Genomic DNA, 13,071 nt, shown 5'->3' on the forward strand with positions numbered 1-13,071 from the left:
GAAACAAACACCCACAAAACACCAGTGAAACCCTGGCTGCCTTAGTATGACTCTCAATCAGGGACAAACGATACACACCTGTCTCGGATTGAGAATCATACCAGGCCAAACACAAAAATCCCAACATAGAAAAACAAACCTAGACCAACCCACCCAACTCACGCCCTGACCAACTAAAACAAATACATAACAAAGGAAAACAGGTCAGGAACGTGACAGGGGAAGTGTCCTCTGGTCTGATGAAACAAAAATAGAACTGTTTGACCATAATGGCCATCCTTATGTTTGGAGGAAAAGAGGGGGAGGCTTGCAAGCTGAAGAACACCATCCCAACCGTGAAGCACGGGGCTGGCAGCGTCATTTTGTGGGGGTGCTTTGCTGTAGGAGTGACTGGTGCACTTCACAAAATAGATGGCATCTTGAGGTAGGAAAATTATGTGGATATATTGAAGCAACATCTCAAGACATCAGTCAGGAAGTTAAAGCTTGGTTGCAAATGGGTCTTCCAAATGGACAATGACCCCAAGCATACTTCCAAAGTTTTGGCAAAATGGCTTAAGGACAACAAAGTCAGGGTATTGGAGTGGCCATCACAAAGCCCTGACCTCAATCCCATAGAAAATGTGTGGGCAGAACTGAAAAAGCGTGTGCGAGCAAGGAGGCCTACAAACCTGATTCAGTTACACCAGCTCTGTCAGGAGGAATGGGTCAAAATTCACCCAACTTATTGTGGGAAGCTTGTGGAAGGCTACCTGAAATGTTTGACCCAAGATAAACAATATAAAGGCAATATTACCAAATACTAATTGAGTGTATGTAAACTTCTGACCCACACTGGGAATGTGATGAAAGAAAAAAAAGCGAAAAGAAATCACTCTCTCTACTATTATTCTGACATTTCACATTCTTAAAATAAAGTGGTGATCCTAACTGACCTAAGACAGGGAATTTTTACTAGGATTAAATGTCAGGAATGTCAGGAGTTTAAATGTATTTTGCTAAGGTGCATGTAAACTTCCGACTTCAACTGTACAAATTACCTCGACTAACCTTTACCACCGCACATTGACTCTGTACCGTTACCCCCTGTATATAGCCTCGTTATTGTTATTTTATTGTGTTACTTTATATTATTTTTTACTTTAGTTTATTTAGAAAATATTTTCTTAACTCTTTCTTGAACTACATTGTTGGTTAAGGGCTTGTAAGTAAGCATTTCACGGGAAGGTCTACACCTGTTGTATTCGGCGCATGTGACAAATAACATTTGATTTGATGCGCTATAAAACAGCATTTTTTCCCCCTGCCAATTGTCAAAAAGTGTAGAATTGCAAGAAATTTGCCTTAAAACTGCAACATTTTCTCTCAGCCTCATGACAAAATGTGTAGAGTAGAATGATAAAACTGCAAATGTTTCTCTCAGCCTCATGACAAAATGTGTAGAGTAGAATGATAAAACTGCAAATGTTTCTTTCTGCGCCGTAGCAACATGTGTTGAAATGCAGGAAGTGATCTGAGTCCCCCACACCTTCAGGAAAGTTTATCACACTTGTACGGCTACTTACAGAGGTCTACCTAGCTATATCTTAGGCAGTACCACAGAGTCAAATCAAATCAAATGTTATTAGTCACATGCGCCGAATACAACAGGTGAAATGCTTACTTACGAGCCCCAACCGACAGTGCAGTTTCAAAAAATATGGATAAGAATAAGAGATAAAAGTAACAAGTATCATGACATGTCTGAGGTGCCAGTCTTTATGTTGTCATTACCTGCAGGTTTGTGGATGCAGAGATTCTGGTTACACTGGAGTATGAAGTATCTTTTTATTTAATTTTAACATTTTAGTAATCTAGCAGACGCTCTTATCAACAGCAATTCATACTTACTTCACACTTACTTACTTTGCTGTATGTTTGCCTATACAGTAGCGGAAGCAATACAGTGTCACAGACATAGGGCATGTTAGGGCATGTTTGATGTTGTATTACCGGCTGGGTTGCGGGTGGAGAGGTTCTGGTGGCACTGGAGTTTAATGTCATAAAGAATGTACATCTGCTCCTCTGCTGTCAGGCTCTCCTCAGATCCACCCTGCAGGCAACAAGCAGTGGGAGTTTAACAGTTTAAAGAGGAATTTTAGCAAAACAACAACTTTGTGTCTTGGTAGAGGTCACTTGTGTCAAAACTCAACCTAATTATTGCATCATAGCACTCCTAGCTTGGGTGGGGAAAGGTTGAATTCAGCCACTGAAATGGAATCGCTCTTTAAACAGGTCAATACATTACAGGCTATGCTAGAGTTCAGGAGTGATAACTTTTATCTGCTATGATCTGATTACCATCTTATTTCACACAGAGACTTGAAGATTTGTCACATATTTTTTCTAACCTGATTTACAAGTAATGAAAGACATATCACAATGTAAAGAGATAACAAATGCTACACATTAAAAATAAAAATGTTTTTATGCAAGCTTCATGAAGAATAATGCACCCACATCACAGCTGTGGAACTGTGAATAATGCACCCACATCACAGCTGAGGAACTGTGAATAATGCACCCACATCACACCTGAGGAACTGTGAATAATGCACCCACATCACACCTGAGGAACTGTGAATAATGCACCCACATCACACCTGAGGAACTGTGAATAATGCACCCACATCACACCTGAGGAACTGTGAATAATGCACCCACATCAAACCTGAGGAACTGTGAATAATGCACCCACATCACACCTGAGGAACTGTGAATAATGCACCCACATCACACCTGAGGAACTGTGAATAATGCACCCACATCACACCTGAGGAACTGTGAATAATGCACCCACATCACACCTGAGGAACTGTGAATAATGCACCCACATCACACCTGAGGAACTGTGAATAATGCACCCACATCACACCTGAGGAACTGTGAATAATGCACCCACATCACACCTGAGGAACTGTGAATAATGCACCCACATCACACCTGAGGAACTGTGAATAATGCACCCACATCACACCTGAGGAACTGTGAATAATGCACCCACATCACACCTGAGGAACTGTGAATAATGCACCCACATCACACCTGAGGAACTGTGAATAATGCACCCACATCACACCTGAGGAACTGTGAATAATGCACCCACATCACACCTGAGGAACTGTGAATAATGCACCCACATCACACCTGAGGAACTGTGAATAATGCACCCACATCACAGCTGAGGAACTGTGAATAATGCACCCACATCACACCTGAGGAACTGTGAATAATGCACCCACATCACAGCTGAGGAACTGTGAATAATGCACCCACATCACACCTGAGGAACTGTGAATAATGCACCCACATCACACCTGAGGAACTGTGAATAATGCACCCACATCACACCTGAGGAACTGTGAATAATGCATATCGTTGTTGTCTGATGAAAACCTCATAGCAAACATTTTTTTACTAAAAACAGTAACAGTAAGTCTCCTAAGTGTACTCTGAACATTTCATGACTCTAGGACCAAGAAAATGTATTCAAAAATGTTTCATGTTCATTCATGGGAAAATATGGTCATTTTTTTCAAATTCCTGAAAATGTTCAGTTTTGGACATCAGCCAGTGACGATATGCATTATTTCTATCATAGTTGCCGCAGAATTTCAGCACTTCCAAAGTAAATTACCAGACTGCAGGCCAGAAGAGCAAGCAATTATTTTCAGATGGTTCTTCAAATAGTCTTCTTCATGGACTATAGAGTGTTATTGTAGATCTTAGCTCTGATTAACAAATAAGTAAGTAGTGCACATTGAACTACCTAATGAGGATTCCACAGAAGAGTTTAATGATGTTGTTGTTTGTGCGTTTCTTTCCCCCTTATCTTCCTGTTGATAAGAAACATGCTGTGTATTATGGTGAAGAACTTGAGACCAGAGAACTAGGAGGAGGAGGAAGAGGAGGAGAATGTAATGTTGTTCAGTTGAATTAATGCTTCCCTTTCAAATCCCACTGAAAATACTAAACATTGTTAAGGATATTAACTTTTTTTTATTATTAGCTCGGTCTGTTGTTATATTTGTCCCTTACGGAAAAACAAACCTCTTCTAAGTTTGTCTATGTGTCAGCCCTGTTGCAATCCTGAAGTAGCCTAAAGTACAGGAAGGAGTTGAAAACTTTTACATTTTAGTTCCTGGTTGTATATCTTTTCAAAGTAAGATTATGAATGTGCTTCACGTTGCCATGTGAATCAATATTTAGACGGTGCATGTCCTTGCACAGAACAACATTTTTCAATATTACATGGTCCACATGCATAACTTACGTACTGTATTCCTTTGAATTGCAAACCGATTCATGAAAAATTTAACTGATATTTGTCCATCAATGCCTGGAGCTGAATTGGGGGGGTGGGGGGGCATGGGGGAGCATGGGGACCAAGAACCTCCATTGATGAGCAGATTGAATGGAATGATTTTAGTATTACTTTGTCTTGCCCGTTCACGCTCTGGCACCCATACACAATCTCAATTTGATCAAGGTTTAAAAATCCTTCTTTAACCTGTTTCCTGGATTTAACAATTCACCTGGTTGTAACGATTCTCATTGGTGGAAGGAGAAGAGGACCAAAATGCAGCGTGGTAAGTGTTCGTCATATTTAATTAAAACTGAACACTGCACAAAACAACAACGATGAAAAAATGAAAATGAAACAGTTCTGCCAGGTGAACATACACTAAACAGAAAACAATCACCCACAACACACGATGGAAAACAGGCTACCTAAATATGGCTCCCAATCAGAGACAAAGATAGACAATTGCCTCTGATTGGAAACCACACCAGGCCAAACACATAGAAAACCAATAACCTAGAAAAAAGAACATAGACTGCCCACCCTAGTCACACCCTGGCCTGACCAAAATAGAGAATAAAAAACCCTCTCTATAGCCAGGGCGTCACAATGGTCATGTTATGAATATTTGTTCTTTTGATGTGTAGAGGGGGCTTCAAAGTTACTCTTGAAGTACTTGGTTATCCATATTTGCAGAATTTAGAAGGAAAACAATCTCTCTAATTTGTCTATTAATACGAATGTGTCCCAGTGTCTCAGTTTCTCAACCCTTTAAGCCCAATGTTAAGTTTTTGCAACACTTACAAAACTATCTCTAGCTCTGGCTCAAAATGTTTCTTTCTCAATTTCTTTTTTTCTACTTGGTTTATTTCAAGTCATGTACTTGCATGAATGACTTACACCATATGCCTGTGTTTGGGACCAGCGTGGTCTTTGATATGTGGACAGGTCTGTAATGTTTTAGAAGCTTCCTACTGACGCCACAATAATAATACTGACACAGAACAAATACTACTAACAGGTACATCTAGAGATGAACTATGTAGTGTTCGGCATGATTTTTGAGTTTCGGACATGTACAGGATGCAGTTTAGGAAATGTTGCATTTTTACAACATTGAGTCTCACAGGATTAAAATGATGAATTCAGTCCATTTGTCATCTCATTTATACAATACGAAATCTGTCATCAGTGGATGCGGGCTAAGAACAACATTTTCTAGGTCTCAGGGAAGGGGAAAATGTTAGTCACGGCATGTCAGTGATTTAGATCTGCTGCACATGCAGGTACTGTAAACTGGGTAAAAACATCCCCCCTGAGAAACCAATACTGAAGGGAGTAGCACAGAGCGTGGTACGAGATCTTCCGTTTCTTGGCAATTTCTCGCATGGAATAGCCTTCATTTCTCAGAACAAGAATAGGCCGACGTGTTTCAGAAGAAAGTTCTTTGTTTCTGGCCATTTTGAGCCTGTAATCAAACCCACAAATGCTGATGCTCCAGATACTCAACTAGTCTAAAGAAGGCCAGTTTTATTGCTTCTTTAATCAGCACAAAAATGTTCAGCTGTGCTAACATAATTGCAAAAGGGTTTTCTAATGATCAATTAGCCTTTTAAAATGATAAACTTGGATTAGCTAACACAACGTGCCATTGGAACATAGGAGTGATGGTTTGCCGATAATTTGCCTCTGTACGCCTATGTAGACATTCCATAAAATATCTGCCATTTCGAGCTACAATAGTCATTTTCAACATTAACAATGTCTGCACTGTATTTCTGATCAATTTGATGTTAATTTAATGGACAAAAAAATAGATTTTCTTTCAAAAACAAGGACATTTCTAAGTGACCCCAAACTTTTGAACGGTAGTGTATATATATATGTTTATTTACAGTTTAAAGGTGTGGTTTAGGAGGTCAGAATACCTCCATTGACGAACATTCCTTTAATAGCAAAGAAGTAAGATAGGAGGTTAACTCTACAAATTCAGCCAGAAGGACAACCAAATATTACTACAATTAAATATAGAAAACCTACAAAATAGTTTAACCTTTTAAAAATATATGCTTTTGATTGCAAAATACAAAATAAGTATTGGTCGTGTTGATCAATTTGGACATTTCAGGCACAACAAAACTTCATTTCAGATTTATATACCAACAGACAATATTTTCCATCATATGTAAATGCTTTTCATCCATTTTGATGTGATTTTAATAGAATTGCACAGTTTTCTTACCACATATTATCCCTACAGGACCATTGAAGCCCAATGTGGCATTTTTGCAATGTTTCCAGAATTGTCATATTCAGAGTCCTATAATAAGTATTTCTGAAGGGTAATTCATTCCCCCCTTCATTTGGATCTATGCTTGGGTCTCACAGGGTTAAATAATCGATTCATTATGAAAGTCTAAATATGATTTCCCACAGCTGATTTTATTTTTTACTCAATGTTCAACTTTGGTAATTTATACTATTTTAAACATAATGCACTCATCAAAACAAAATCTAAACAACAAAGCTACAAATGGCTATATTGTTCCACTAATACATTACTAGTAAAGGCCCGGTGTAATACTTTTGTGATAAAAAAATAAAGATTCTGGGGATAGTACAGAACCCTCCACCCCTGCTGCTAAAACAAAATGTTATGTCATATTTCCAACACCGCTGAACAATTTGGCCTAAGCTTTGTTTCTTACCTGTGCGTCAACAAAAGTCCACCACAGGAGGAATGAGACCAAGTTCCATAAGATCCACTTCACCATACCTCCAAACATGGCAGTTTTTCTCATAGCTGTTGGTAAAAAAAGCGTTGGCTATCTGGTGTTTGAAACTCAATATTAGTACTTAGGTTAAAAATGATTTGCCATTCCGACTTGCATGGTCGTCATCAGGTTCACCATTCCCGTATTAATAAACATGTTAAATATCAGACTTGTTTCGATTATGACTGTAAAATCTTTTTCTTTTTTTTAAGTTAAAAGGTTCATAAAATATCAATTTCCCGCGCAGGTGACACAAGCGCAAAACTAGGAAAAGGTCCAGAGAGCGCCTGCAAACACATGAAAAAGTATTCCTTATCCATAACACACATTTCTTCTTCCATACAGTAGGCTACATAGCATATACACCCTGCCACGACGTCTCAGAACAAGTTTAAACACCCATTCCAGTTGCTGTGTCTGTATCCGAATGTCTACACTTTTAGAGAGAAGGGCGCGAATTCCCGGTCCTCGCCAAGCTCGGTGAAGACTTGAAAAGGTACGTGCTGTTGATACAACTAAACTATAGAGCGCGGGGATCTTTTGGTGGTTCGGGAAAATACCAGTTTCTCTTCTTTCATTTCCACAGTCAGCCCTTGTCCGTTCAGTGCACACAGTTATTTCAGCATTCAAATTATTGAACAGGAAACCAACAGCGCTACACAGCCTGACACGAAACTCCACCTAATACACTAATCACTCTCCAGGTTTGACTGCACAGAAGTTGAGATTTTGTCACTCTTTTATAATTTATCATAAGTAGAAACACACTTTATAGCAAGTCTTGACTAAGGAAATAGTTCAGAAACTTTTATTTTCAAGGACCGTTTGCGTTGCGTACTTTTCTTCTCTGTCCTCGTTTTGCACTGCTGAAGAGGGTGAGGAGCTATCCATGGTGCTGAAACTTCGTTAGAAGGACAGACACGACATTTGGACGATGGTGCCCTAGAAATACAGAAAAAAATATAATTCTTCAACCGAGTGGGGGAAACACGCCCGATGTCATGACAAGATGACCTCTCTCCCCTCCCCCTCTCTCTCCCTCACTCTCTCTCCCCCACTATCTCTTTCCCTATCTCGCTCTCTCTCTATCTTTCTCTACACCCCTCTCTCTCTCCCCCACTCTCTCTCACCCCAACTCTCTCTCCCCCCCCTCTTTCTCTCGCTCTCCCTCACCTCTCTTTCGCTCACTCTCTCTCTTACCCCCACCTCTCTCTCTCTCCCCCCCCCCCTCTCAATTAAATAAAATTCAAAGGGGTAAACATGTGCTAACATTGCCAGAACAAAAACATTCCTCTCCCTCCCCATCTAGCTCCTCACTGCAGGCATGTACAACAGGTGGTAATTAGTGCAAGCAGACTCTGAACAGAAGCTACTCAATCGTTGAACTGTGTGTGTGCACACTTGTGTGTGAGCTTCTGTGTGTGGTGTGTGTGCATGTGTGCAGTTGAGTGCTTCCATACATGCATGTGTATGTGTGCGCATCGTACTAAACCATCCTTTTCCTGGTCGATTTTGGACATTTGACATTTGGTTCAGAGAACGTAAATATTTCCGATTCCTCGGCACTTAACAAAACATTTTATAAAAAAGATTGACCAGCACTGGGCGCAAAACTCAGGATTCTTGGATCCAAAGCGCGTTGCTCAGACTACTGTGCCACCACAGTTCACAATGCTCTAGCAAGCTGTGAGAATACTTGATGATGCTTGATGGTATGAGGTCGGTTGGTTTTCAAAGCCTCTACCAAACCATAGCCCTAACCTTAACCACTGGGAATGGATGCCTAAACTCTTTTAACCTTTGAGTTGTTCATGCGAATGAATGTGTCAGAAAATAGACGTCATTCATAATATGTCTAATTCCTAAGGGGAAACTATGAGATCTTGTTGTCATGGCGCCCTCCCAGCATCCAATTATCAATTCTAATTCAAATATAACACTTGGCACCACTACTTGTTTCTTCAGAAACATAATGTGCAGAGCAGGAAGTCGGGAACCTATTCATGACCTGGGTTGGAGGCAGGATAAGAAGAGGAAAGTGAAACATCAATAATCGCACAGGAAAACACACAGTCTGTGTTACTGCTGTCTCCAAAGGGTGTGTGAGAGGGGGTTCTCTTTTGATTCTGTTCCATCTTCCATCTGATGGTAAAAGAACAGAATAAACTTGTCCTGAAATCCACAGATGTTGTCTGTAAGACGTTTATCATCAGCACAGTGTGAGTGTGAAAGCACAAGCATCAGTCACCCTAAAGCATCAGTCACCCTAAAGCATCAGTCACCCTAAAGCATCAGTCACCCTAAAGCATCAGTCACCCTAAAGCATCAGTCACCCAAAAGCATCAGTCACCCTAAAGCATCAGTCACCCTAAAGCATCAGTCACCCTAAAGCATCAGTCACCCTAAAGCATCAGTCACCCTAAAGCATCAGTCACCCTAAAGCATCAGTCACCCAAAGCATCAGTCACCCTAAAGCATCAGTCACCCTAAAGCATCAGTCACCCTAAAGCATCAGTCACCCTAAAGCATCAGTTCCCCCAGTAGTTGCCACACCTCCAGCTGCGTACCCACTCTAGCACCAGGGTCAGCGCAGTCTCAAATATAGTTTTTTTTCCATCATTGGAAGCCTACCACACACACACACACTATGCGATACATTTATTCAACATAAGTATAAATGTGAGTTTTTGTCACAACCCGACTCGTGGGAAGTGACAAAGAGCTCTTATAGGACCAGGGCACAAATAATAATATAATAATAATCAATAATTTTGCTCTTTATTTAGCCATCTTACATATTTAAAATTGTGAATAACTCACCACAGGGTAATGAGAAGGGTGTGCTTGAAAGGATGCCCATAACTCTGCAATGTTGGGTTGTATTGGAGAGAGTCTCAGTCTTAAATCATTTTCCACACACAGTCTGCGCCTGTATTTAGTTTTCATGCTAGTGGGGGCCGAGAATCCACTCTCACATAGGTATGTGGTTGCAAAGGACATCAGTATCTTAATAACAGAGTGATTTGCCAAGGCAGGATACTCTGAGCGCAGCCCAATCCAGAAATCTGGCAGTAGCTTCTGATTAAATTCAATTTTCACAGAACCACTTGTTGCAATTTCAGATATCAGTTCAGATATCAGTAAGTGGGCTGGAGGCAGGGAATGAAAGGGATAATGAATCCAGTTTTTTGTGTCATCCGTTTCGGGAAAGTACCTGGGTAATTGCACACCCAACTCACTCAGGTGCTTCGCAATATCACATTTGACATTGTGCGTAAGCTTGAATTCATTTGCACACAAAAAAAATTCATACAATGATGGAAAGACCTGTGTGTTGTCCTTGTTAATAATGCAGACAGAGAAGAGCTCCAACTTCTTAATCATAGCCTCAATTTTGTCCCGCACATTGAATATAGTTACGGAGATTCCCTGTAATCCTAGATGCCGGGCCTTACTTTCTTTAACCGTTAATACATTTTTGAGCAAACGGAATGAGCAGCAGCTACGTTTGGCTACATACGGACCGTTAGTGGAATTCCCGCGAGAGAGTAACGGTTAATGTGATTGGATGTTAATTATTTGACTAGGCTAACTGTATTTGACATTGTGTTGTTATTTCGCTGAACACTAGATGTTCAAATTAGATTTTTGGCAGTGAAACGAGGCTACTCAGGCAAGAAAAAAAACTAATTCATATGTGTAGCCCCGTTGGAAAATCTAAATGGACTGTTTGAAAATTTGAAAGTAAAAAAAATAAAAAATGGTAAATGTATTTTTTAAATATATATAAAAAAATGTGAATCACATATTTGGCGTACCCCCGACAGCATTGCGCGTACCCCAGTTTGAGAATACCCGCTAAAGCATCAGTCACCCTAAAGCTCTAATCATCAATCCTCTCAACTCAATCAATGCAACTGCACTTCACTTCATATTCTATTCTGGACAATATATGTACTTACATACAATTACACAATGGTAATCCCTAGCATTGTCAGTGGTGTAATGCACTTAAGTAAAAATTATTTAAAGTACTACTTAAGTCGTTTTGGGGGTATCTGTACTTGACTTTATTATTTATATTTTTGACAACTTTTACTTTTACTCCACTACATTCCTAATGAAAATACTGTACTTTTTACCTCATACATTTTCCCTGAAACCCAAAAGTACTTGTTACATTTCGAATGCTTAGCAGGACAGAAAAATGGTCCAATTCACACACTTATCAAGAGAACATCCCTACTGCCTCTGATCTGGTGGACTCACCAAACACAAGTGCTTTGTTTGTAAATTATGTCTAAGTGTTGGTGTGTGCCCCTGGCTATCCTTAAATAAAATAAAATATTTTTAAAAATTGTGGTGTCTGATTTCCCTAATATAAGGAATGTGAAATTATTTATACTTTTACTTTTGATATTTTTGTATATTTTAGCAATTACATGTATTTTTGATACTTAAGTATATTTAAAACCAAATACTGTTAGACTTTTACTCAAGTAGTATTTTACTGGGTGACTTTCACTTTTACTTCAGTCATTTTCTGTTAAGGTATCTTTACTTTTACTCAATTATGAAAATTGGGTACTTTTTCCACCACTGAGCAATGTAATATTTCTCATTTTCCGATCCTGAGCACATTGAATTCAAAGCCTACTGTGAGGCTTGTCAGATCAGAACCGTCCATTCCATTGGGTTGAGCTCAACTCACAGTTTTGGGGAAGCTACGCTGAAAATGGAGTTTAGCAAGCCAATATAACATCACACTGGAAAAAGTTAAGATACGCTAAAAACACCCTTAATAAAAATATAGTTTATTTAGCTAAAATAACTGAAATAGTAGTTCACTATATGCAAACTACTTCGTGAAAAATTATCTTAGTTAAATCTGTAATGTCATAGACACAGAATAGCAAGAACAGGTCACTTTGGCATCATATGGTAACAGAAGGTGTAATTTAGCATATTAAATACAAAAACGATGTTCTGGCCTACTTCACCCGTATCTTAATTTTGCACAAAAGTAGTGTGTAGTTCCAGTAGTTGGCAAAAAATATATATTTTGGAATAAAGGCCTCGTAAAGTAAGGATTCTTTGCTTGTATAACAATATAACAATTTTGGAAAAAAGCATATGCCCGCTACCCAACCACCACCCTTTTCCACCCTTAAAAACACTACCAAGATTTGAATTGAGTTCAACTACCACCACTACTCCCCAACACTGCAGTTTTATACCATGTGTTCTTGCCTTTGTCTTGTTGCTTAGTATGCCTCTGTGCAATATGGCAGAAGCTATACCTGTGAGTCATTATACTTACATTATGCTTGCCTTATTGTCCACCTCACTGTAATTCTCAGGTAGCTCACACAAGAGATTGCCACTGTAGGCTACAATATCATCAATGTCCACTGACTCGTTTGAACAAAGATAAATGCTCTCTCTGTCTTTCTCACTTCAATTCAAAGGGCTTTATTGGCATGGGGAACATATGTTAACTTTGCCAAAGCAAGTGAAGTGGATAATAAACAAAAGTGAAATAAACAACAACAAAAAATTACATTAAAACATTTCAAATGGCATATGTCTATATACAGAAATGTTTAATCTAAGGAAGTTGTCTAAAAGGGATTGAATTAGTTGTTGGGTAATTGTTTTTGGGGTAGTTTTCTACACTACTTTCCTTGCATCTATAGCATTCCTTAACATTATGCAGTTCCTCTGGCTTTGATGCCTCAAGATTGAGTATTGCTCTGTTCAAGTAGACTGTGATTTTGCTGTGATCTGATAGAGGTGTCAGTGGACTGACTGTGAACGCTCTGAGAGACTCTTTATGGAGGTCAGTGATAAAGTAATCTACAGTACCACTGCCAAGGGATGAGCTGTAAGTGTACCTACCGAAAGAGTCCCATCAAAGCCTACCATTGACTATGTACAGACCCCGCGCGCGTGTGA

The 13,071-nt window shown here is 39.4% G+C and overlaps 1 protein-coding gene across 4 annotated transcripts in view; it reads right to left on the reverse strand.

Annotated features, from left to right (window-relative positions):
- LOC129816649 (parathyroid hormone 2 receptor-like) overlaps positions 1-8,147 on the reverse strand; it is an 89,641-nt gene extending 81,494 nt beyond the window's left edge. For 2 of the 4 annotated variants that reach the window (XM_055871392.1, XM_055871389.1), the window contains exons 1-2: positions 7,051-8,146; positions 1,993-2,092 (exon numbers count right to left, since the gene is read on the reverse strand). In XM_055871392.1, coding sequence (XP_055727367.1) covers positions 1,993-2,092; positions 7,051-7,143 — 193 coding nt within the window. In that variant the 5' untranslated portion in view covers positions 7,144-8,146. Of the gene's footprint in view, positions 1-1,992; positions 2,093-7,050 lie in introns of all 4 variants that reach the window. The other 2 variants (XM_055871390.1, XM_055871393.1) reach the window with 2 other exon arrangements.
- Between the last annotated feature and the right edge of the window lie 4,924 nt (positions 8,148-13,071).

The sequence above is a fragment of the Salvelinus fontinalis genome, chromosome 19 (assembly GCF_029448725.1).
Source record: "Salvelinus fontinalis isolate EN_2023a chromosome 19, ASM2944872v1, whole genome shotgun sequence".
NCBI classification, from domain to species: Eukaryota; Metazoa; Chordata; class Actinopteri; order Salmoniformes; family Salmonidae; genus Salvelinus; species Salvelinus fontinalis.